Source organism: Neofelis nebulosa, chromosome 6 (genome assembly GCF_028018385.1).
Source record: "Neofelis nebulosa isolate mNeoNeb1 chromosome 6, mNeoNeb1.pri, whole genome shotgun sequence".
Lineage (NCBI taxonomy): Eukaryota > Metazoa > Chordata > Mammalia > Carnivora > Felidae > Neofelis > Neofelis nebulosa.
Window position 1 is genome coordinate 111,197,199 of NC_080787.1, and position 22,062 is coordinate 111,219,260.

The 22,062-nt window shown below is 37.1% G+C and overlaps 1 protein-coding gene across 1 annotated transcript in view; it reads right to left on the reverse strand.

Annotated features, from left to right (window-relative positions):
* Positions 1-22,062, reverse strand: part of MAN1A1 (mannosidase alpha class 1A member 1) — a 166,279-nt gene that overhangs the window by 60,335 nt on the left and 83,882 nt on the right. The window contains exon 6 of the mRNA XM_058735117.1: positions 9,915-10,009. Coding sequence (XP_058591100.1) covers positions 9,915-10,009 — 95 coding nt within the window. The remainder of the gene's footprint in view (positions 1-9,914; positions 10,010-22,062) is intronic.

Here is a 22,062-nt window from a genome sequence, read left to right on the forward strand (position 1 = left end):
ATTTATATTTGTCACACTATTCTTAAATTAGTGGAAGCAGGACTTCTATTCCCGTTCTTTCTGATGCCATTTTCTTAAATGCAATCAGCAAAGTCATAGAAATTGGCACTGTCAGATATTAAAAAATTATGGCAAATCTGTAATTCATAATTCATTTATTTCCCAAAGTCCATTTGCAGAGTGCCAACTAGGTATAAAAAGGCACTATGCTGACAGCTCTTGGGGACTGAGATTAGGACAGGACATTCTATGGCTCTCCAAGGAGAGAGGGCACCAACCCCAAGGGCACAGGCATAGAAGAATAAAGATGGGAGAACCCAAGAATGTGTAATCATTTTGTTCAAGGCATACAGAAGATCTCTTATAAAATCATATGCTTTAAGGGTTTAGCAAGCAGATTCACTGGCCTCTGCAATAAATGCAGTCATATTTAAAAAGGAAGTGACACGACACTACACTGTACTCACACACAGCTATTAGAAATGATATCCACCTTAAAATGGTTTATGTAACTTTTATTGTACTTCCAGGGGGTAGAATAGATTTACGCTTAAGTTTTGGAAAACTGCTCACTGACAGAACCATTATAGTAATTGCACTGGGTCTGTTTATTAATTTGTCACAATTAAGTCAATAAGAGCTTTACTAATGTCCTATTACTTGATTAGTTTTGAAAGTGATTATCTTAAGAACTCAACTTAATTGGAAGCCTCTCAATTTACAAGGTACATTAAACCTTCAGTAGCATCTTAAGATTATTCAACATATGCAGGTCAATTACCAGTAATCACTGTTTTGTACAAATGTTCCATAAAAACTATAGCATGACATGACAAAGAGGGAAAGTGAGACCTAATTAATAATGCTAAACTCCAACTGACATTTCCAGGATAAAAGGGCAATATGAGCCTTCATATAAGGTCTTCCTAAAACTAGGTCTGTTACTAAAAATCAAATAAAGAAATGCTAGCAACTCTCTACCTTACAGATGAAGATAATTTGTCATGATTGCTAAATCACCAAATTGCATTGCTTGTACTCATGCCCAGCTGCACATTAATTTCCAGATTAGTAAATTACAATTAATTCTTATTATTGCTCCATCACTTTTCTTTTTCTAGTTAATAAAAGAGACAGCAATCAATTACTGTTCATCCCACTTTTTAGAACAGATCAACTACAACCACTACTGCATGAGCAGAAAACATGGAGTGGTTAATATACCCACTGAGAGTGTAAGGCTTTTAAAAATTATTGGCTGTAGTATAAATATTTTATATTGACCTTCCAATTCCCAAAGATTCAATATAGTTAGTTGAATATTTACAATGATTAACAATAATAAGGGCTGAGAAATTGCTTTGATACCTAGGCTGATTTCCAAACATCTAATCAAACGATTTCACAAACTTTTAAATTAAACTTTATTAATTAGATATTTGAAAGGTTTGCCCCACACTAAAAACATGAGCCTGGTCTTGAGATTAATCACAGGAAAATTGATTGCTGCTTCATTAAAAATCTGGGATAGCAGGCTCCTTGAAAAGATTATTCCACTGCTGACCTGTAAAGGCACTGTATGAATTATGTGTTCTGACTTGTTCCTAATTTAAGTCCTGTACACAGAATACATTTCCAATTGCCAAGTCTGATTTGCCACCAATTGTGTGAATACAGTGCACAAAGCTGAATCCCTAAAATACTAGTTCTGAGCATTTGAAAAACTTGAGATGAAAGCCACTTTGAGTTTGTTGCATTCAAATAACTATAATTGTCCTTAAAATTGTCCTGGGGAGTTAACTGCTTCAACAGTGGGATGCTGTGGGGGGAAGTAGTGGTCATATTTAACAATCCAGTTCCATGCATTTTGTACCAAGGATCTATCTGCCAAGAACTGAATAGTGAGGAAGGCCTCTTACCAGCCTTCCCACATACCACAAGCCATTTTTTAAGGGATTTAAGCAGCCCTCTTGGGGTAGATTGCCTCTCAATTGCCTACACATCACCTTTGATAAATTTTTGCACTTTAATTACTCATATGTTGTAATTTAGCTTTAAGTGTGGGCACTTCAGGAAATACAGAAAAAAAAAAAAAAACCCACACATTTTTTCAGCATCTAATCCATGGTTGAATAAAACATCAGCCAGTTTACTCCATTCACATGTCAACTTTCTGCCACTGCCCCACCGAAGCGCAGCAGAAGTGGTCTGTGGCAGACGGGAATTCATGAAGCAAGAGGGTGGGGTGGTGTAGAGAAGTAATGAGGACTGTTAGAGGCTGTGTGCAAAGACAGATATGGTCTGCTCCTTCCTCCAGGGAATAAAAGACACTGAAAACCTCATTTACCTGGGTATTAACTTCAATTATGGCCAGAGGAGTGGGAAGAAATGGAACAGTTCAGACACCATTAGGTTCTTGAAATTCTTACTGCCTCACAACGCATGACTAAGGAATAGCAAAGCATCCTTTATTCAGAATTTCTTGTCCCTTATGTCCCAATAAAGGAGGATATACACAAAGTGCCTTTAAATTAAGTGTTGCTATCCTTATTTTCCACTTGCAATAAATAAATGCCTTTAGTTTGGTCAAGCTATGGAATGCTTGGCACAGATATAGTGATCTGACGCTTGGCGAGAGAATTAAATGATCCAGAAGAAGCCTGGGTTCCCTCCTCCTCTTCTGATTGGAGGATGATCATAGCTTCTTGGGCTCTGGAATGCCCTCAGGTATAGGACCAGGTCACCAGCTGCTTAAAATAAAGTTGCTTTGCCTGAGCCATAGGAATGGCTTTTACACAAATGGCTCTCCTTTCTATGTTACTCCGAAGTCCTTCATTGAAAATGTTTTTTTTTTTTTCCCCCTCTATGCTAAAATGGACCAACATTTGCTTTCTAGTCTTACTGAATTAAAAAAAATAATAATAGTGCAAGGGAAAAAACATGTAAACTTTTGTTGGGGGTAATTAATGTCTGGAATCAGTGCTTTCCAGGAGAGGCAATAAACTGCTTAGAATTAATTGAAAGAGTTGGGTAATTATTAACAAAATAAACTAGTCATAGAAACAGAATCCTCCCTCCCCTCTCCCCCACCACTCCTCACCCCTCAAGGATGTTTGGAGTTGGGGGCTTCAGTGAGCAGCTCTGAGATTTAAGAAACTAACTAGCTCTTATGGCTCATTTCTTATATTATGATGGTTCTCAAAGTATGGTCCTTGAGCATCAGCAGCATTGGTAGCATCAGCCTCTGCATCAGCTGGATCTGGGTAGAAATGCAAATTATTGAGACTTACCAAAAACCTGTCCAGTCAGAAACTCTTAGGGGGCAGCCAACAATATTTGTTTTTAACAAACTCTCCAGGCAATTCTTATACACTCTAAAATTTGAGAACTACTATTCTATTAAAGCTGGGTATTTTCATACCAATTTTCTAATATTTCTATATTTCAGAAGTTAAACTGACCATCAATTGGGCAGGGACATGTTTTCAAAGGTAATTGAGAAGAGAAATGAAGCTATTCTCAGCATATAAACACTAGACTTAATGCAGTGATTTTCAACCCCAGGTGAACATTGGAATAGCTGAGGAGATTTGAAAAATGCCAAGACCATACTCCAAGCCAAATGAAACAGACCTGGGGACAGGGAGGCAGCAAAAAATATGTATTTTTAAATGCCCTAGTTATTCTAAAGCACTGGAAAGGTTGAGAATCACTGAAAGTAACCATAGCAGTCAGACCCTCAGTAGAAGTGAGACAGCCTAAGAATTAGGAAGGAGGGATCTACAGATATTTACAGCAAGAGTGCACATACCTTCTTATGGACCAGGTTTATGCCATATTAATTAAACACTATCTAATATGTGGGGCATGGGAAAAGACCATTGCCTTTTATTGCCTCACACACTTCTTAAATCTTATGGATGGAGCAGTTCTTATTTCTAGAGGAGACAATTCACCAATAAATATAATTTTAGAGAGGAAACTGAGATTGGAACCTATAGGCTGATTCCAAAATATTCTAAAAAATAACAAATATTTGAGTATGGAACCAGCACAATCCTACATGTGCTACATGGAGACATTCTCTCTATATTTCCAGCTGGTTCTACAAATACCATCTCTCTTCCTGACCTCAAAAATGAAACTTGAGAATGGGTTATAAGCACTGAGTAGCTTAAAAACTTAAAAACTGCTATAAAAGAAGTATCAAAACCAAATTAGTTTTAGTTATGTGCTATTTTCTATAATATAAAATACTATACACACCACATAATTTTATAATGAAAATTGAGAACAAAAATTAATAATAATTTCAATTTACATTTATTTCACACCACTTCGAAATGATATTTTATAATTAAACCATTAGATTTCCACAAAAAACTTTATGAGGTCATCAGGATAAGTAAAATTACTATTATTATTTTACTTTATGAGAAGGTAACTCAGTTTAGTGACTTATCCAAGGCCAAGAGCTATATTGACAATGTTCATAAACAGCAGCTTTAACTATGGTACTGATATTCTAATGTCTGACATTGATAACTTTGTGCATGTCAGTATGAAAACCTTAAAATATGGTTATTATTAAAACATTCAATCAGGAAAAATAAAAACAGAGTAGGTTAGCTTAAGATGCTTGGAAAAAGTGGAACTTCCTTCTTTTCTAGGGTTGCTTGAACTTTGAATTTTTAGCAGATCCACAAAATATATAAATAAAAGATAAAGATAAGACACAACACTGATTTTACACTCAGGTTATATCACTGCTACAGAACCTTTTTCAGCATTTTGCATCAGAATATTAGTGAATCATTAAATAAGTCTGATCTGTTCATGTTCAAAAAATTTGTTTCTTGATTTTTAAAATATTATTCTTGTGACTTAAAGTCTAAGATTGTATTTGCTTCATCTTAAAATTTAATAAGTTTAATAATGTGAACATTTATATTTCAACTCTCAAATAAAACACAGGGAGATATATGGAAAATATTTTTAAAAATATTTAGCTTAATTAGATGGTCTTTCATAGTTTGTGTCTACTGAAACCAGCTACAATAATACTTAAGCATTTACACCCCGAAGTAAAACCCAATAAGGGGGCTACTGCCTTTTGTTACTATAGTACATGCTTCACACAGGATAATCTTTCACTATTAGAAAACCTTAAGCTATGTAGTATTCTTAATTAAGGCCCCATTTCAGTTAAAGTAAAGCAATTTGCAATTTAATTATAATAATAATACAAATTGCAACGTAACTAATGATACAATATGCTGTTGTGTTGCATAATTAGAGCAGTCAGTAAATAAGGTTTTACAAAGCAGGAAATAAGAATAGGTGAAGGAGTTGTGCTCATTCATCACCTTGCTGACTAATGAGAGCTGGAACGGAGATCAGTCACTTCCCAGCACATCCCTTGATGTGCACCACAAAAGCACACGCTATAGACAGTCCCACTAACCTAATATAACCACCAGGCAAGTGTCAGTTTGGAAAAATCCACAAAGAGAAACAAGTGATAAAATAGTATATAGCTAAAACTAACTCATTTATCAAGAAGGACAGAATAATTATTAGGAATGCCCAGATTATAGGCCCTGTGATAGAAATGAGTAATGGGAACATTAACTATATTATTTTAAATTAAGAACACACTGGAGAAAACTCCAAATCTAGTAAGTTTACTCTATCTAGGCTTGAATTATACCTAGAAATATGGAAATAGTGAAATGCTTGATTTTACAAACCACAGAGGTGATTTTTCTTCTGTAGGGTGGAGAAAAAGAATGCATAGGGCCTCCTGTTCACAGTAATAAGATCAGACATCAAATTTTGACATTTTCACATTAGAGAAATTGAGTTCTACTAAAAATCTAATCTACTAAAAAGGCCATGCTTTCCTTTTAGCAGAGGTGTTATATAATACGCACATCTTCATTCTGCTATTGTATTGGTGAAGCTGGTATGTTAGTCGAATCAGGTCCTGTGTATGACACCTAGGTATCTGTTCAAATTACTGCTTGCTATTAAATCACAATTCCGATTAACTTACAAGATAATATAGCAGCTCTTGAATTAAGAATTATTACAGATGTAGCAAAAGAGATAATTATATATCTATTTTTTCTGAACAGATTTTTGGGACAGAATTCCTAATGTGGAATAGGAGTAAATTATTTAGATTCTCTGCTATTCTCAGTTTGCACAAATGCTGAAAGCCATTTTGGCTTATTGGTGTTTTGGCTCCAAATGCATAAACCTCCTCAATTCAAACTACTGCTTGCTTTAAATTCAACTCGGTGAGTACTTATTATCTCTCCTTGGCACAGACCAGTTTACATTCATCAGTTACATGAGTGAGTGTATAATATAGTAACATATAAAAAATATATTCTGCTTTACCAACCAGGCCGTGAATACCCTGAGGGAAAGATCATGTCGGTTGTCTTTTTAAATAAAGTGAAGAGAAACAGAAAATCTTCCCAGGACCCAGTACAGAAACTTTATCACAGCAGGGACTAAAATAAATGCTTATTTCTTACAACAGAAAGGTAAAGAAACCAATTATCTTCAGGCAATAATCTGAATACTAGAGGGATGTGAATACATAACACCAGTAAGTTCACATTTTTTGTTAGCATATAGGTGTTGTCAAAGAGCAGCATCCCTATTTTTAAAATTGAGAAGCAAGAGTACTATGATATTACAGACAGAATATTCTATACCTCTCCCATCGTAATTATTGCCAAAATTTTTAAAGCCAGTCAACAGTGAGTATGTAGCTACTGTATTCTAAAAAGCACCCTCAAGCACTTTTTTTCTTGTGGGAATCATTCCACAGACACTCCCTTATTCTGAGAAGATAATTAAGAAAATATGTTTTTGCCAGACATATTTTTCCCCTCAAATTTTAAAATTTGAAAATTTTACTGGTGACAGCCGTCAAAAAACTAGAAAAGAAGCTCCATGCCAGCTGTCCCTTATCCTCTGGCACATACTGTAAAAATACAGATACTCAGAGGAAATAGCACATATACACAGGTTGGCATGAACAGCACATCCTGAAAGGCACTTATTACAGATAAATATGAAACTCTGGCTTCTTTTCCTAGAGGATATTCTTTAAGGTAATAAGCAAGCCTCACAGCTGGACGGAGAATGAAATTCGATGAGTATACTTGATTACGCAAAGGGATATGAGGAATTTCAGTGGATTGATATCACTATTAATTCTGCCATGGCTTATTTTGTGAATTTGGGCAAGTCAGTGCTATTTAGTAAATGGGATTGAGAATGGAAAAAATGTATAATAAAAAATTTCATACAAATTGCCCAGGAAGAAATTAAAAGTGTTCCCATCAGCTCTTGGGTGGTCACCTAATTTCCTCTAGTTTTACGGGAAAACATTAGAGAATACAATAAAATGACACATTAGTTTTTAACATATATCATTTTCCTGTAATCTTTGAAATTAAAAAATTCTAATGTAAAATACTATACATTCAAAATAAGCTTTTATAAAAAACTCCATGCCCCAGTTGATGAATTTTCAAGAGGTATAGACAATAGAGGATAATGGAGGATTCCTCAGTATTTAAGTTTTTAGAAGTATTCCTTTGTGTACTGAAAACTACCTCCACTATACACGAAGGATAGTTCTAACTAAGGAAAAAGCCTCTTGGCTGTTGGAAGCAAACACTAAGTAAAATTAAATATGCTTGAAAAGAATCTAATTTCTTATGCTTATTTTGAGAGAGGCTAGAAATAACTGAATGATATGAGCACCTTATAGTAATTGACTGAACTTCGGCAATGATGGAGGTGCACACCTCTCTCTGCTAGTTTTAGCAGGGCCTTATTTAATTACCTTCCAGGAAACAATGCAAATTAGTTCTGCAGAATCTTAGAGTAGAAGTTGGAGAGATCATTCACGTAAGTATTTTAAACTTAGGGTTCTTAGGTTCTAGGTGGGCTCCGATGGTGCTGTTAGCTTTTGGAAATTGTGCAAAAATATGTGTAGTCAGGAATGTGCATTTTATGAGAAGAGGGCCATGTTCCATCAGAATTTCCAAATGGCCTATAAACCTGAAAAGGTGCACAAAGCAACTACTGAAGTGGCCTAACTTCCAGTTTACAAATAATCCTGGGGAGCTGAAATGATTGCTCCAAAGACGCTCAGAGTGGCTGTAAAATACCTGGAACCAGGTCTCCTGATAACCACTTAACTCAGTGTATTATTATGCTTATATCATTTTTTTCTCAGAGGGTAAGTACGGAAAAAAAAGTGTTAAATGTGCAAAGTGTTTTCATAACCAGGTCTTATTTCAGGTGGCAGAGTCGTTTCTAGGTCAGAGTATTTTCTATAAATACAAAGTCCAAAGATACGGAAGCCTATTATAGGTGATCTACATGAGCCAAATAAAAAACTCACCGACCTCCAAACAAACACCATACTGCCTCCAGGCCAAGCACACACCCACTCTTGCTTTGAGTCCCTGCAGTGTATGCTATGACCTTCAAGATGGCAGAGAGAGCTGTCGGACCTCTAAAGGGAAAAGCGGATCCTGAGATATCACATCATACAATAGAGAACTCAAGTTAACATGGCCTACTTTGGTGGACTCTCCCTCTCCCAGCCTTACTGACTTAACATCCCCGCCTCACACACACACACACACACACACACACACACACACACACACACACACACACAATTATAAACAGGTACAGTGTGATGTCAGGTATCGATATATAACATACAAATGAAAACAAAGCGTCACATTTAACTGATTTATTAACCAAATAATTAATTTCACTGACTATTTAAGATTAATTTCAGGAAAGAAAGTCACTAAAATAAGTAATTTAGAATAAATGTGCATTAATCCTGCCAAATCACCCTGCACATCCTCTTGGCATTTCTAAAAACAAGAAAACTTTTTAATGTATTGATGTGTGTATAAATGTCTAAGTACATATTCTATCTCTACCATTTATATACAATATGATGTTAGGCAAATTACTTAATTTCTCTGCAGTGTAAGTCCCACTAGTAAAATGGAGAGAACAATGGTATTGACCTTTTTGGGTCACTGTGGGATTGAATATGGTGATACACGCAAAGACCCTAGAACAAAGCTTGACATTTTATGATAATAAAATAGCTATCATCATCATCACCACCACCACCACAAGGAGGTACGTATGTAACTAATTACTTATGGGGGAGGAGGGGTTAAGAAGGCAGCTTAAGATAAGACTGTTTATTGGCAAACTATTCAACTATCATAAAAATTCAAACTACTCCCTGGGAAAATACCAGAAAGTCTGTTTAGCCCAGGTTTTCTTGGAGCCAAATTCCCATGGACTTGGCATAACAAGATTCTCCACCCAAATGGGATGAGAAGGTTGGGCTGATCTGGGTCAGTGGAGCAGTTCCATTCCCTCCTTACAACTGTGGGCAGGCCAGTCCCAAGTGCTCCCCACCTGTCACACCAGTTCCTTACATGGGAGATCTGATTGGTCCAAGGTTCTGGCTCTGCAGTATCTCTGCCAGCAGCCTAATTGAAGTAAGTGCTCTTAGGACTTGGATTCTTTGGAAGTGAAATGCTTTGACAATGATTTTAAAGATAATGGGATGTTCTTGGTATCTACAGGGAGACAATATTCAACATCACCATGAATAGTGAAAACCTCAAATCACGTTTGGCTTGGATGATTCTGTTAGGGTCACACCATCCCATGATAGGGACCCATCTAAGGCTTGGAAAACTGCTAGCTTCCAACACTAGGACAGATGCCAAGACTCCCAGTGGTATCAGTCACTGACATCATACAAGAAATTATCCAACCAGTTAAACCACAATTGAATATTCCAACTTAAAATATGTTGTGAAAATGAAGAATTTTACCTTTTTATATTCAGCAATGCCCAAGGTATTCCAGAGGGAGTATGAAACGCAGGTAGCAATTTTACCCCAAGTTCCACTGCTTTCTTTCGAAATATCTGAAAAGTTAAACAGTTACGTAAGCTACTATTGTAAGCAAAACAAAAAAGTGTTATATTATCGTCTCACATTTAGTACTTTTCTACTTTAAAATTTTCTTTATATGAAAAAATAAGTTTCTCAAATTAATAGAATTACCTAGTAAAGCAAGAATGGTCCAGGGGCCACCGTGCTGTGGGGAATCTATTACTAATCTTGGTTGCACATTAGCATCATGTTGGGAGATCTGAATAATACGGACGTCTGGATCGCACTCTCAAGATTCTAAATTCTATGGTTTGAGGCTCCCGGAACACAATTTTTTTTAAGCACCACCGGTGACATCAGATGATTCCAACATGCAAACCAGAGGCAGAACCAGGGCTGCTGGAGGGTAAGTCCTGGACTGAAAATCGGGAGATCTGGTCCTGTCCCATCTTTACTGATTCAGTAGAGCACAGAGAAAGGAGAAGTTTTAAAAACATATTATTACAATTAACCTATACGTCCTCTCACTTCTTTGCAGTTTTAACTTCCTCTGATGTTAAGTGTAGGTGAAATGGAAGACACAAAGTTAAATTAGGTACAAGTTATGCCCAGAATTTATAAGGAAGATGATATATGCACATAAATATCTAGAACATAGATAGAACGACAACTGGAGATAAAATCATCTGGGAGTTCAGATGCACTCTGTAATGCTCTATGGTGAAGACAGCATTTAAATTTTTTTTTTTTTTCAACATTTTTTTATTTATTTTTGGGACAGAGAGAGACAGAGCATGAACGGGGGAGGGGCAGAGAGAGAGGGAGACACAGAATCGGAAACAGGCTCCAGGCTCCGAGCCATCAGCCCAGAGCCCGACGCGGGGCTCGAACTCACGGACCGCGAGATCGTGACCTGGCTGAAGTCGGACGCTTAACCGACTGCGCCACCCAGGCGCCCCGTGAAGACAGCATTTAGATGAGGGCTGTACTCAGCATGTAATGGGACTAGGAATACTAGAAATTAAGGCAGGAAGTGGAAGCGGTATCCCCGGGGGCTGTCAGTGTAATAAACACAGACACAGGCAAGTGGGGACCTGTAGCAGAAATGGAATAGGTCAGCCTGCCTAACCAAAAAAGAGGGAATACTGGTAAACAAGGTCAGACGTATACAACATGGGCCCAAACTGTGGAGTGTCATAAACCTAAGTCTAAGAATTCTATTCTGTTAAAATGGGAAAATATCAAAAGTTTTTAAGCAGCCAGTTCACTTGAGCACATTGTGCCTTAGGAAGGGTAATGAGATGACAAGCATTCACGGTCTCACCGAAGGAAGGCATGCTACAGCTTTCCCTGTGACAGTTGAAGCAGCAAGCAGGTGCCCCGCCCCTTCTCCTTCCTATACTGTATAGGACTGAGCATGGTGGGATGGGAACTTAACTATTTCCCTTTGCCTCTTGCTCAAACAACGGAGATGTGAGAAAGGCTGGGGAAACCCTGAAAAGCATGGAAAAAAATGGAAACAAAGTCCTCTCCCAGACAGTGGAAAAGCATTCTTTAAACCCCGTGTCAAAGAGGTCTTGTGTAGCATCTCCAGAGGGAAGGGTTCCAGTCCATAATTCCTGCTGTAAGTCCTGAGCCTCCCCACAGAGAAATCCTGGCATACACTTGGGCTCCCAGAATGAATACACTCCAGTAATACCAATGTTGATGCTATTTTGTTTTTTTTTTTTCAACATTTTTTTTTTTTTTAATTTATTTTTTTCAACATTTTTTTTTTTTTTTTTTTAATTTATTTTTGGGACAGAGAGAGACAGAGCATGAACGGGGGAGGGGCAGAGAGAGAGGGAGACACAGAATCGGAAACAGGCTCCAGGCTCCGAGCCGTCAGCCCAGAGCCTGACGCGGGGCTCGAACTCACGGACCGTGAGATCGTGACCTGGCTGAAGTCGGACGCTTAACCGACTGCGCCACCCAGGCGCCCCTGTTGATGCTATTTTGAAAACCCTACTCTTTTGCAGACTCATTTAGTAATGAAAATTAAGGAAGTAATGAGTTTTACTGTAAAGTTTTGGTTGACAATCAGTTTAGATAAACTAACATTCCTGGTATAGAAATGACACAGACATTTGTAATACATAGAAAGCACTAGAAAACAGAGGGTTTATTTTCCCCACAAATTACTATAACTCTCTTTAAAGTGGACAATTTCCCATTTCAATCACTAACAGTATATCGAAGGAGAGGAGAAAAAAAAAAAAAAAAAAAAGACCCAAAGATATATTCTTCTCTTTCTCTGCCTTACTCTATAGAATTCTACATTCTTTTCTGCTGAAAGGGATTATCCAATCACCGCCCAGCCATCTGCTGACTTCCTAGTTTCACTTTTTAAACTGTTAGTTAATTAACTCCTTTTTCAAGAAACTTACATAAGATGGAAGTCAAACGATGCAATTAAAACACCATCGTGGATATTATAACCATATGGCATGGGAGGTTAAGGATGCAGGCTTTGAAAACACAATGCCTATACTTGAATATTAGTTTCAACTTCTTCAAATTGGGTATTCTTGGACAAATTGCTTAATCCCTCTATGCTAAGCTTCCACATCTATAAAGTGGGGATAACAATAGTATTTACTGGGGTGCCTGGGTGATTCAGTCAGTTAAACATCCAACTCTTGATTTCATCTCTGGTCATGATCTCACAGTCTTGAGATCAAGCCCTGCATCAAGCCCTGCTTTGGGCTACACGCTGAGCATGGAGCCTCCTTAGGATTCTTTGTCTCCCTCTTCTTCTGCCTCACTCCCCCCTCTCAAAAAAAAAAAAAAAAAAGCCCACAGTTGCATTTACTATTTTAAAGATTGTGGAAAGAAATGACTGTTTCTATATTGAAGGATCTTAGGACACGCAGCAATCACATTAAAAGGTTAGCTGTATCATTATGGTGATAGTGATAATGGTATTTCCCTAAGAACTTTCCCTAGAAGGAAATGCTTGAAATTCTTTCTTGTCTTGGCTTTTATCCCACTGCTGTTTTGGTACCTTCTCCTCAGGTTGTGTGTGTGTGTGTGCTATGACCCCATTACACATACTCTTACCATCAGCATTCATTCTCAAGAGCTAAGCCCTCAGTTCTCATCACCTGTTTGCATTTTCTAATTCAACCTTCCATGTCAGCTCTAGTGCTATACTTCTACTTGTGTACTCACATCACAATTTGGGTATCTTGCTGTCTTCTGAAACAACATGTCCAAGATGAAATAATCACTTAATATTCCAGGCAAACTTCCCCAGTTCCACCACTGACACTGTTCAACCAATCCGTGGGTCCCAAGAGAGGAAGCATTTTGACTATTGATTTATCACTCTTTAGTCATCAAATGTCAATGTTCATTTCCCTGAAATGTCTCATATCCAATTCATTCCCTTTCTGTGATATGAGCATAGTCCTCATTTTCATCACCAGGTACAATGAAATGGCATGATAAAAAAAGAAGGCCCTCTTGGGGCGCCTGGGTGACTCAGTCAGTTAAGCGTCTAAATTTGGCCCAGGTCATGATCTTGTGGTTTGTAAGTTTGAGTCCTGCATCAGGCTCTGTGCTAACAGTTCAGAGCCTAGAGCCTGCTTCAGATTCTGTGTCTCCCTCTCTCTCTGCCCCTCAGTGAATGCGCTCTCTTTCTCTCTCTCTCAAAAATAAACAAACATTAAAAAAAAAAAAGGAAGTCTCCCATTCTCCAGGATTTCCCTTCCTGTTTCCATTAGTCTGTATCTGTATTACCGAATCTTTTTACTATACGACTTTCTTCTTCAAGAAACAATAATGATTCCCTCTTGTCTAAAACATCAGGTTAAAACTGATCTGCTGACTTTTCAATGACCTCTATGAACGAGACCAATTTATTGTCTTCCATTCTCTCTAAGACCACTCTGGCTCCAGCTTGAGTCTTCATGGTCTTGGTCACTCATTCAAGGTCCATCCACTTTAGTATCTTTTTTTTTTCTTAAGTGATTTTCCTCCCAACTTTACTGAGATACAATTGGCATGTAAAATTGTATATACCGTGATGATCTGATTCATGCATACACTGTGAAATGATTACTACAATAAGCTTAGTTAACATCTCTATATTTTTGCATAATTCCTTTATTTTTTTTTTGGGGGGGTGCAACCTTTGTATACTTATTTGTAGAGTTCTCTCACCTTGAAACACCCTTTTCTGCCTCCTGGTGACCAATCCAAATTCACCCATTCCTCAAGGCCTAGTCTAAATCTCAACTCCAGGCCAAGATCTTTGCCTTATGTGAACTCCTACACTGCCAACTGGCATCACATAATGTAGCATTTGATTACAGAAATCAAGATATAGATCTCTAATGCTTTCTTGTGTGACTCTCTTGTACCCCCAAGTAACTTTCTTTTTTTTTAAAAAATTTTTTTTTTCAACGTTTTTTATTTATTTTTGGGACAGAGAGAAACAGAGCATGAACGGGGGAGGGGCAGAGAAAGAGGGAGACACAGAATCGGAAACAGGCTCCAGGCTCCGAGCCATCAGCCCAGAGCCTGACGCGGGGCTCGAACTCACGGACCGCGAGATCGTGACCTGGCTGAAGTCGGACGCTTAACCGACTGCGCCACCCAGGCGCCCCTCCCCAAGTAACTTTCTTTTCTTCCTACAAGTAGAGAAAAACACCTCCATTTCTCCTCACTGCCTATTATACATATCCAACTCAGATTAAGTCATTTTGTGTTTAAGATTTTTAAATGTTTATTTTTGAGAGAGAGAGAGCATGAGTAGGAGAGGGGCAGAGAAACAGAGAGGGAGATGAATCCAAAGCAGGCTCCAGGCTCTGAGCTGCCAGCACAGAGCCCAACATGGAGCTCACACCCATGAACCCTGAGATCATGACCTGAGCCGAAGTCCGATGCTTAATCAACTGAGCCACCCAGGTGCCCCAGGTCATTTTGTGTTTAAATTTATTGATATCACCACAGTATTCCTATGAGTAGTGGGTGGGAGAATATTTGTATTCTCAGTTAACAGAGAGAAAATCACAACCCTGTGTCTTGAGATTCCCTAGTCCACCTTTGCTGGCTCCCTAGCTCTCTGCATGCCTAGTTCATGCTTAGCTTTAGGAATCCACTTTCATGACCCTTTTGGAGGTCTTTCTTAACAACACCATGTAAAGTTAGCCATTCCATTTACTATTCATCATATCATCTTGTTTATTTCTGTCCCACCATTTATCACGTCCCTAATTAATGTATTGTTTATTGTTTGACAATCCCAGCAGGCATAAGCTTCACAAGGGCATGGACTGTTTTCTTTGTTGAGGTATACATACACCTAGTATCCTATAATGTAGCTGGTACTCAGTAAATGTTCATTTAATAAATGAATTAATCCAATATTAATAAATATACCTTGGGCTCTGTAATCAGAAACCATTGATATTCTAGTGTTTGTGAAGTGCTCTATCCTATTCTACTAGTTTCTGTGGTTGGAAAATAATGAATTATGTCAAATATTGTGGAGTCTCAACCCTTGGGCACAATTACAAATAGTTTTGGGTAAAAACATTAATTAACATATTCATGCTTTAAATGAAATCATATATGAGCCTGAGTCAATTCTAATTCTTAATGTTTGATTTGTTATCTCTTCCTGAGATATTAAGACAAGTTACTTGGAGGAGGAATCCAGATTCCCAAAGATAATGTCTTTCTCCTTAAAATAGTGACTATGTAATAAAATTTGAAACTAGATTGTTAAGTTAATGCTGTTATAAGAATGAAGGGAAAATATCACAAATCATTCTAAAGAACAGTTAAGTTTTAACTAGCACATGCTGGACAATGTGCTGAAAGGCAAATGATCACAAAAAGCACACTTAAATGGTACTTCTGTGCTCTTTCAAATGGGGCAAGCAGGATGAAGTTCGCACTGGACCAGCCAGCACTTGGCATCCTAGGACTGGCTCTACCATGACTTCAAGAGGCGCCTGGGTGCATCACTTAACTTTTCTGGTTCTTGGTTTCCCCAGTTAAATGGGCTTATAGAAAAGCAAGTACTCTAAAGTCATAAAGCTAGTACTAAAATGGGACTCACAAAAAAGCAAACCTATTATCATTTTTATAAAGATAGGAAGTGTTAATTTGCCATCAAATTCTTAGTCAACCTTGGTTTCTAGGATTTACTGGTACTTATGTTTGGTAGGAAGGATTTTATAAAGATAGCAAAAAGAAAACTGACAGTTAATAAAATGCAATCCATGCTGATAATAGAAGATATTTTCTTTTTTTTTAAAATGACCATTAAAATCAAATAGTTTTTGTACAACATGTACCGATCAATTTGAGATGGGCAGACACTTACGACCCACAAGGAAACTTGAAAAAGATCCTGCATCATAGAGATTCTGATGATATCCATAGCGAAAAATTAAAACTAATGTAATCTGCTGAAAGAAGGGTAGTAAAATATGATGAAATAGCTTCTAAAATAATCTTTCAAGCATGTATCTAACAAATAGGTTTAAATAAAAACTTTTATGGTCTCAAGTTAAGAATTTCAAAATAACTGCACCAAACCTGTATCTTTTCATTACTTTTAAGGAACATCATCATAGTCTTACTGCTGTTTTTGATCAGTGTTTTAAAAACTTCAGATTGTAGAATGTATCAAATAAAAACATTTATCTTTTTACTTTTCCCTTACAGATAGGATTAGACAAGGCTGTAAACAAGATGTATGGCTTTTTTTGCCTTTCTAGTTTGCAGATCCCCGAAGAACTGTACAGGAATATTTACACGCTAGAGCAAAGAGTAAGGAAAGAGGAAATGAATAAGAACAGAAGGCTCTGGCACTGGAAAGAACCAGTTTCAGTTCAGACATGCTTCAGTTTGAAGTGCGCAATCAATATCAAAGCCTTTCTTCAAATGCTTACGCTGAGCTGAAAACTTCACTGTTAAAAGATCAAACACTAATTCCCCATTAGTATAAGCAGTGTTTACCTATTACTCATTTTTGCTACATAAAGCTTTCAGCACAAGATGCCATAGATATGATAAATATCTTTGGCTGAAAACAACTAAAATAACCTATATATCGTTAGCTGAGTTGATTAACACACATGACACGGGCCAAATTTAATCATTCAACCAATAAGTAGTTATTGAGCTACTGTGGCTTTATAATTTAGAGTAGAATTGCTAAAGGTTTAAGTATTTAAATAAAGATATATAAAAATAGTTAATCCAGAAGAAATTTAGAGCTGGAAGGGATGTCAGAGGTCATCTAGTTCTATAATCTTAGTGTACAGATGAAACTGATGCTCAGAGAGGCCCTATTCCCCCAATTAAATGCTCTGATGTGGGACAGTTCAATAGTAGCTGTGGTCAAGTGAATGCCAGCTTCATTCCACCCCAGAAACAAGTAATTCTTCTGACTCACAGAAACTCCCCTGTGAGTTCTATGTATGTATGTGTGCACACATCTTACACTGCCTTTTTCAAATTTTGCATTCTCTCTGTAATTCATTAAACCCCAAAACTGACATTTTTCTAAATAAGAACTATTTGTTGTATTTGTCAAGTTGCATTATGAACTTCATTTTTTATGAATTTATAAATTTGATTAGATGAATTCTTTTGTCAATTGTTTTGTTTTTCTTCTCTATGATTCAGTGTAATTCGATTTTTAGTCTTTAGGCAATTAGATGAAGCAAGTGTCCTTCCTTTCCCTGCAAAAGTAAAGCACTAAGATCCCCCTGAACTTGATTATTTGGAATAAAAAGAATATGCATGTTAATCTGCCAGTAACCATGAGTCATAACCAAGAAGAGTCAATGTAACTGTGCCTTAGACTTTTTTTCCAATGTATGAAAACCACAAAGTTTAAGTGAAAGGAAAAAACTTCTGATAGGTATAATTTTAAAATCTGGATATAGAATACCCTAGAGAATAGGCATTTTTGACTTAGCTAGCTTTTTAAAAATATTTCTCATGAAAAAATTAACAGTGAAAAGTTTTTTTTTTTAAGTTTGCTTTTATAGTATCTCCTAGTCAAAACGAATAAATGTTGATAAATGAATTAATAAAATTGCATCTTGGTACTGATTCTTCCTTGAGGGTTCTAATTCTATTCCTTAGCTTCTTAGTTTTTTCCTGGGGGCTCTAATTTCATTCCCTAGCTCCTGAACAGGGAAGATCTTATAAAGTTAAGCGAGCAGGATGAAAAATGGGGAGAAATACTAGAGAGAATTTCAGGCTGTTTAAGGTCAACATCACCAGTATCCATGTGGCAGAAACCATGGCCACCTCCTCCTGGAACTGGTCCTACGATTTCCCTGAGCATAAATAAGCCAGAGTCAAGGTGGCCTAGTAATAGGTACACTGAACAGGCGGTCAGGAGACCTGGGTTCCAGTTCAGGGTCTGCTACTTTTCAGTTCTGTCACAATGAAGATGGCCTTCATTTTCATCTAGGGCCTTCATGAAGGGCACTAGACAAGACACTTTCTGAGTACTTTTCTTCTCTATACGATCTGGTTTTAAGACTTAGGAAGCACTGACTGCATGTTTCTCAATGTGATAAGGACTATAAGAGAGATCCGTGAGAAAACAAAGATCCATGATCTCAAGGAGCTTACAACCAGGAAGGCAAGTCAGGCATATAAAACTATATAAACATAAAATATACACCATAAAACAACAGTAGCACATAAATAGAGACTAAATTGTGCGATATAGGCTGTAACTATGGGAATAAAACAAAGAAAGAGATTGAGTTAGGTCCTGGGGGTGAGGTAAGATTGGAGAGGTGGCACTTATGTGGGTGTAGGTGGGTGTTTATTTGGGGGTAGGTATGTACCTGTTTGTGTACACTCTGCATTAATGTGGTGGAGGACAGGAGATCAAACAGAAGGGGAGAGGAAGGAGCTGGACAGAGAGCAGAGTAGAGAGGTAGATTTATAGGGCCCAAATGAAATAAGACAAGTTCATTAACCTTAAATATCAGGGAGAGAAGTTAAAGGGTTGGTTAAAAGAGCATATCATGGGTCAAGCAAGTCCCAACACTTATCACCGTAGTACCTCCCATTCACAACAAATGTAGGAATTTCTGAATCAGGACCCTGAGGAATGGGGCAGGAGAAAGGCAGGAGTTCTCATTGGTTATGCAACTTTTCTTAGTTGTAAGGGCAAAGGTACATAAATGACAATGCCAAGAAATATTACAATGGTTTTGTGATAGAGAAAAGATCCTGAGAAATAATTAGGGTCCTTTAAAAAACTTTCTCAAGGGGAAAGTATATGTTTATTGTAGAGATAAATGGGGCAGTGCAGGGTTTAGAGAAGGTAAATAGTATGATGACAGAAAGCTATGTGTCCCTCTTCTAACATACATTTAATATGGAAGTTCTAACATATATCCAAAATGCACAAAAATGTGAACAGCACCAATGGTTATGTAGCTCTTGCACTGAGAATTATCCTTAGGTGTACCATACATTGTGTTACCTTAGATGTTCTAAAAAACACTGGCCAAAAGAACAATAAATAACAGCATAATAGTCCAAGCCATTATACAGTGCTCAGAGATGGGCTGTTGAGCTGCTCATTCTGTCTCAATTTTGGTCTTAAAAAATGGGCAATTCACCAACATGAGGTTTGAAAAATATGCAGTATATTGCTAACGATACTTAATATTACTTAAGTATGCCAGATAGTGCCTGAACACACATTTCACATCAAAAAGAAAACATCTTTTTAAAGAAAACATAGTCCCTGCTAAAGAGACAGGAAATTATGAAAATCTGTACCCTATCTATGATTTCTAATAGAATTTGGGGAATCCACCACATAAAGCTTATTAATATGTGCTATCACAGTATTAAAACAGGGACTGTTCTGTTTATTATTACATTTACAGGCAAATATCACAAATCATTTGAAATACACAGAATCGAGGCTTGGAAACCTTTGTCCAATAGAAAGATAAGAATAAAATGACAGCCTCATCTATCCAAGTATATTATGATTCCTTGGCAGTTCTGAGTTTTAAGACATTCTATGCTAGGGATTTTTCCAGATGCTGAACCTCATCTCTAAAGTACATCAAAATATCTTTAGTTTAACCTTGTTATTTGGTTTTAGAAACATGTTTATCTGTTCTTTTGATCTAGTGAAATGTACATCTATCCTGTCTTGCTGACTCAGCATCTGTATCACATACAGACACTGGCTTGGGACTAAGAGATCTAGCTCCTTGCCATCTGCTAATGGAGCTGTAAGATATTGAGCACTCACTTAACCCCCTCTGTGCCTCAGTTTTTAAATATGTGAACAGGGAATCATTTTCCCCACAAGATGATTAAATGTTATTAAATGTCCATGTGCTTTGTAAAGAGCGATAATAGTTACCATCCTCATTGTTCTTTGTTATAAGATCACGGTTCCCTCAGGAATGATTGGAGGATATTAGGCTTTTTGTCCATACACCAAATGGTCCAAAAACTGCTGAGCTTTTATGTCTGTCTTCTGTAGTTGTAATGTTTCTTTTGGTTATTAGCTATCAGTTCATTATAGTGAAGATTTCTCACTGTTGTAGTATATTTGCTCTCCTTCTAAATTGCTGACTAATTTTGTAAACAGCTGTCTGTACCAGAGCCTGAGGATGTCAAATGTCTCTTGCATGTTTGTCTTCTGTTGAAGGGCATGAGCTTCAGGAAATGTGCCCTAATTTTGTGTCAGGTGACTGAATATGAACTATTAACTCTACATGGATGAAACAGCAGTGAATTAGTATGGTATTTAGCAATAGTAGCTTGCAAATTTGCAAAGTCAACTAAATACCTACATCTACACAGGTTCTGTTTGCTTTTTCTAAAAAAATGCAAAATGTAAGCGAATCCTTTTTCAGTCTAAGCAAATATAAACCCATCTGATTCTACATCTAATCCCATTAATTTGGTGGTTTTGATTTCTGCATAACCCTCTTTTATCAGATAAAGGACACCTCTAAATTGCCCCTGGGCACAGAGTTCATAATTAACCAAGTCAACTGATGGATGAACATTTTAAGTTATCAAATGGTGATGTCGCTGGACAAAAAAACTTGGCGCAGTGCTATTTTTCTTTTATGTTTATGCCTCCCTCAGCAAGTTGATTAACCTCCCTTAGCCTCAGCTGCTTCATCTACAAAATGGACAACTATACCTTTGCACCTGAGAACTCACAAGTTCCTTCTCATCCCCCATTCTTTTTACCTAACACCAAAAGTAAATTTTTAATTTTTCCTATCTTACAATGAATATATTCTCATTATTGAAAAATCACAAAATTATACAGACAAAAAAATAGGGTCCCATTAATCCTATCCATCTAGATACAAACTATTGTTAACATCTTAAGTGTCTATTCTTCTAAACGGTATTGATTGCATTTTTTTTTTTTTGAAAAATGGCAGTCTTCCATATGTAATGTTTTAAATCCATCCCCAGCAACTCAATCTACATCAAAAACAACACTGCATACCAGAGGTCAGCAAACATTTTCTGTAAAGGGTCAGATGGTAAGTGCCAGTTACATACTCTCTATCTCTCATAGGTTTTTTTTTTTTTTTTTTCTTTTATAATCCTTTAAAATGTAAAAGCCATTCTTAGCTCTGGTAGTAAAAAACAGGTCTCAGGATGAATCTGGCCAGAGTGCTGCAGTTTGCTGACCTGTTTTACATTAATGCATACATTTCTGTAGTATCTCTCTTAAAAAAGTTATATAATATACCAGTGTATGCCAGATGTGCCAGAACTTAGCCAGATTCCTATTACTTGACACTGAGGTTTCCACTGTCTTGATATTACAAAGAGCAGTGGGATGAACATTGCTGTACACACTTATTTATATATATGACTATTTCCTCAGGGTAAATGATTGGAAGCAGAATTTTTGGTCATAGGACATTTCTTCATCCATTCACTCACTAACTGGAGATGTAGAATCAGAGCAGTCATAGACAAAATGTAAATGAATGGGTGTGTCTGTAGCCTGCCACCCCCGTATTATGTTAACTTTCCTGAGAGCACCTTA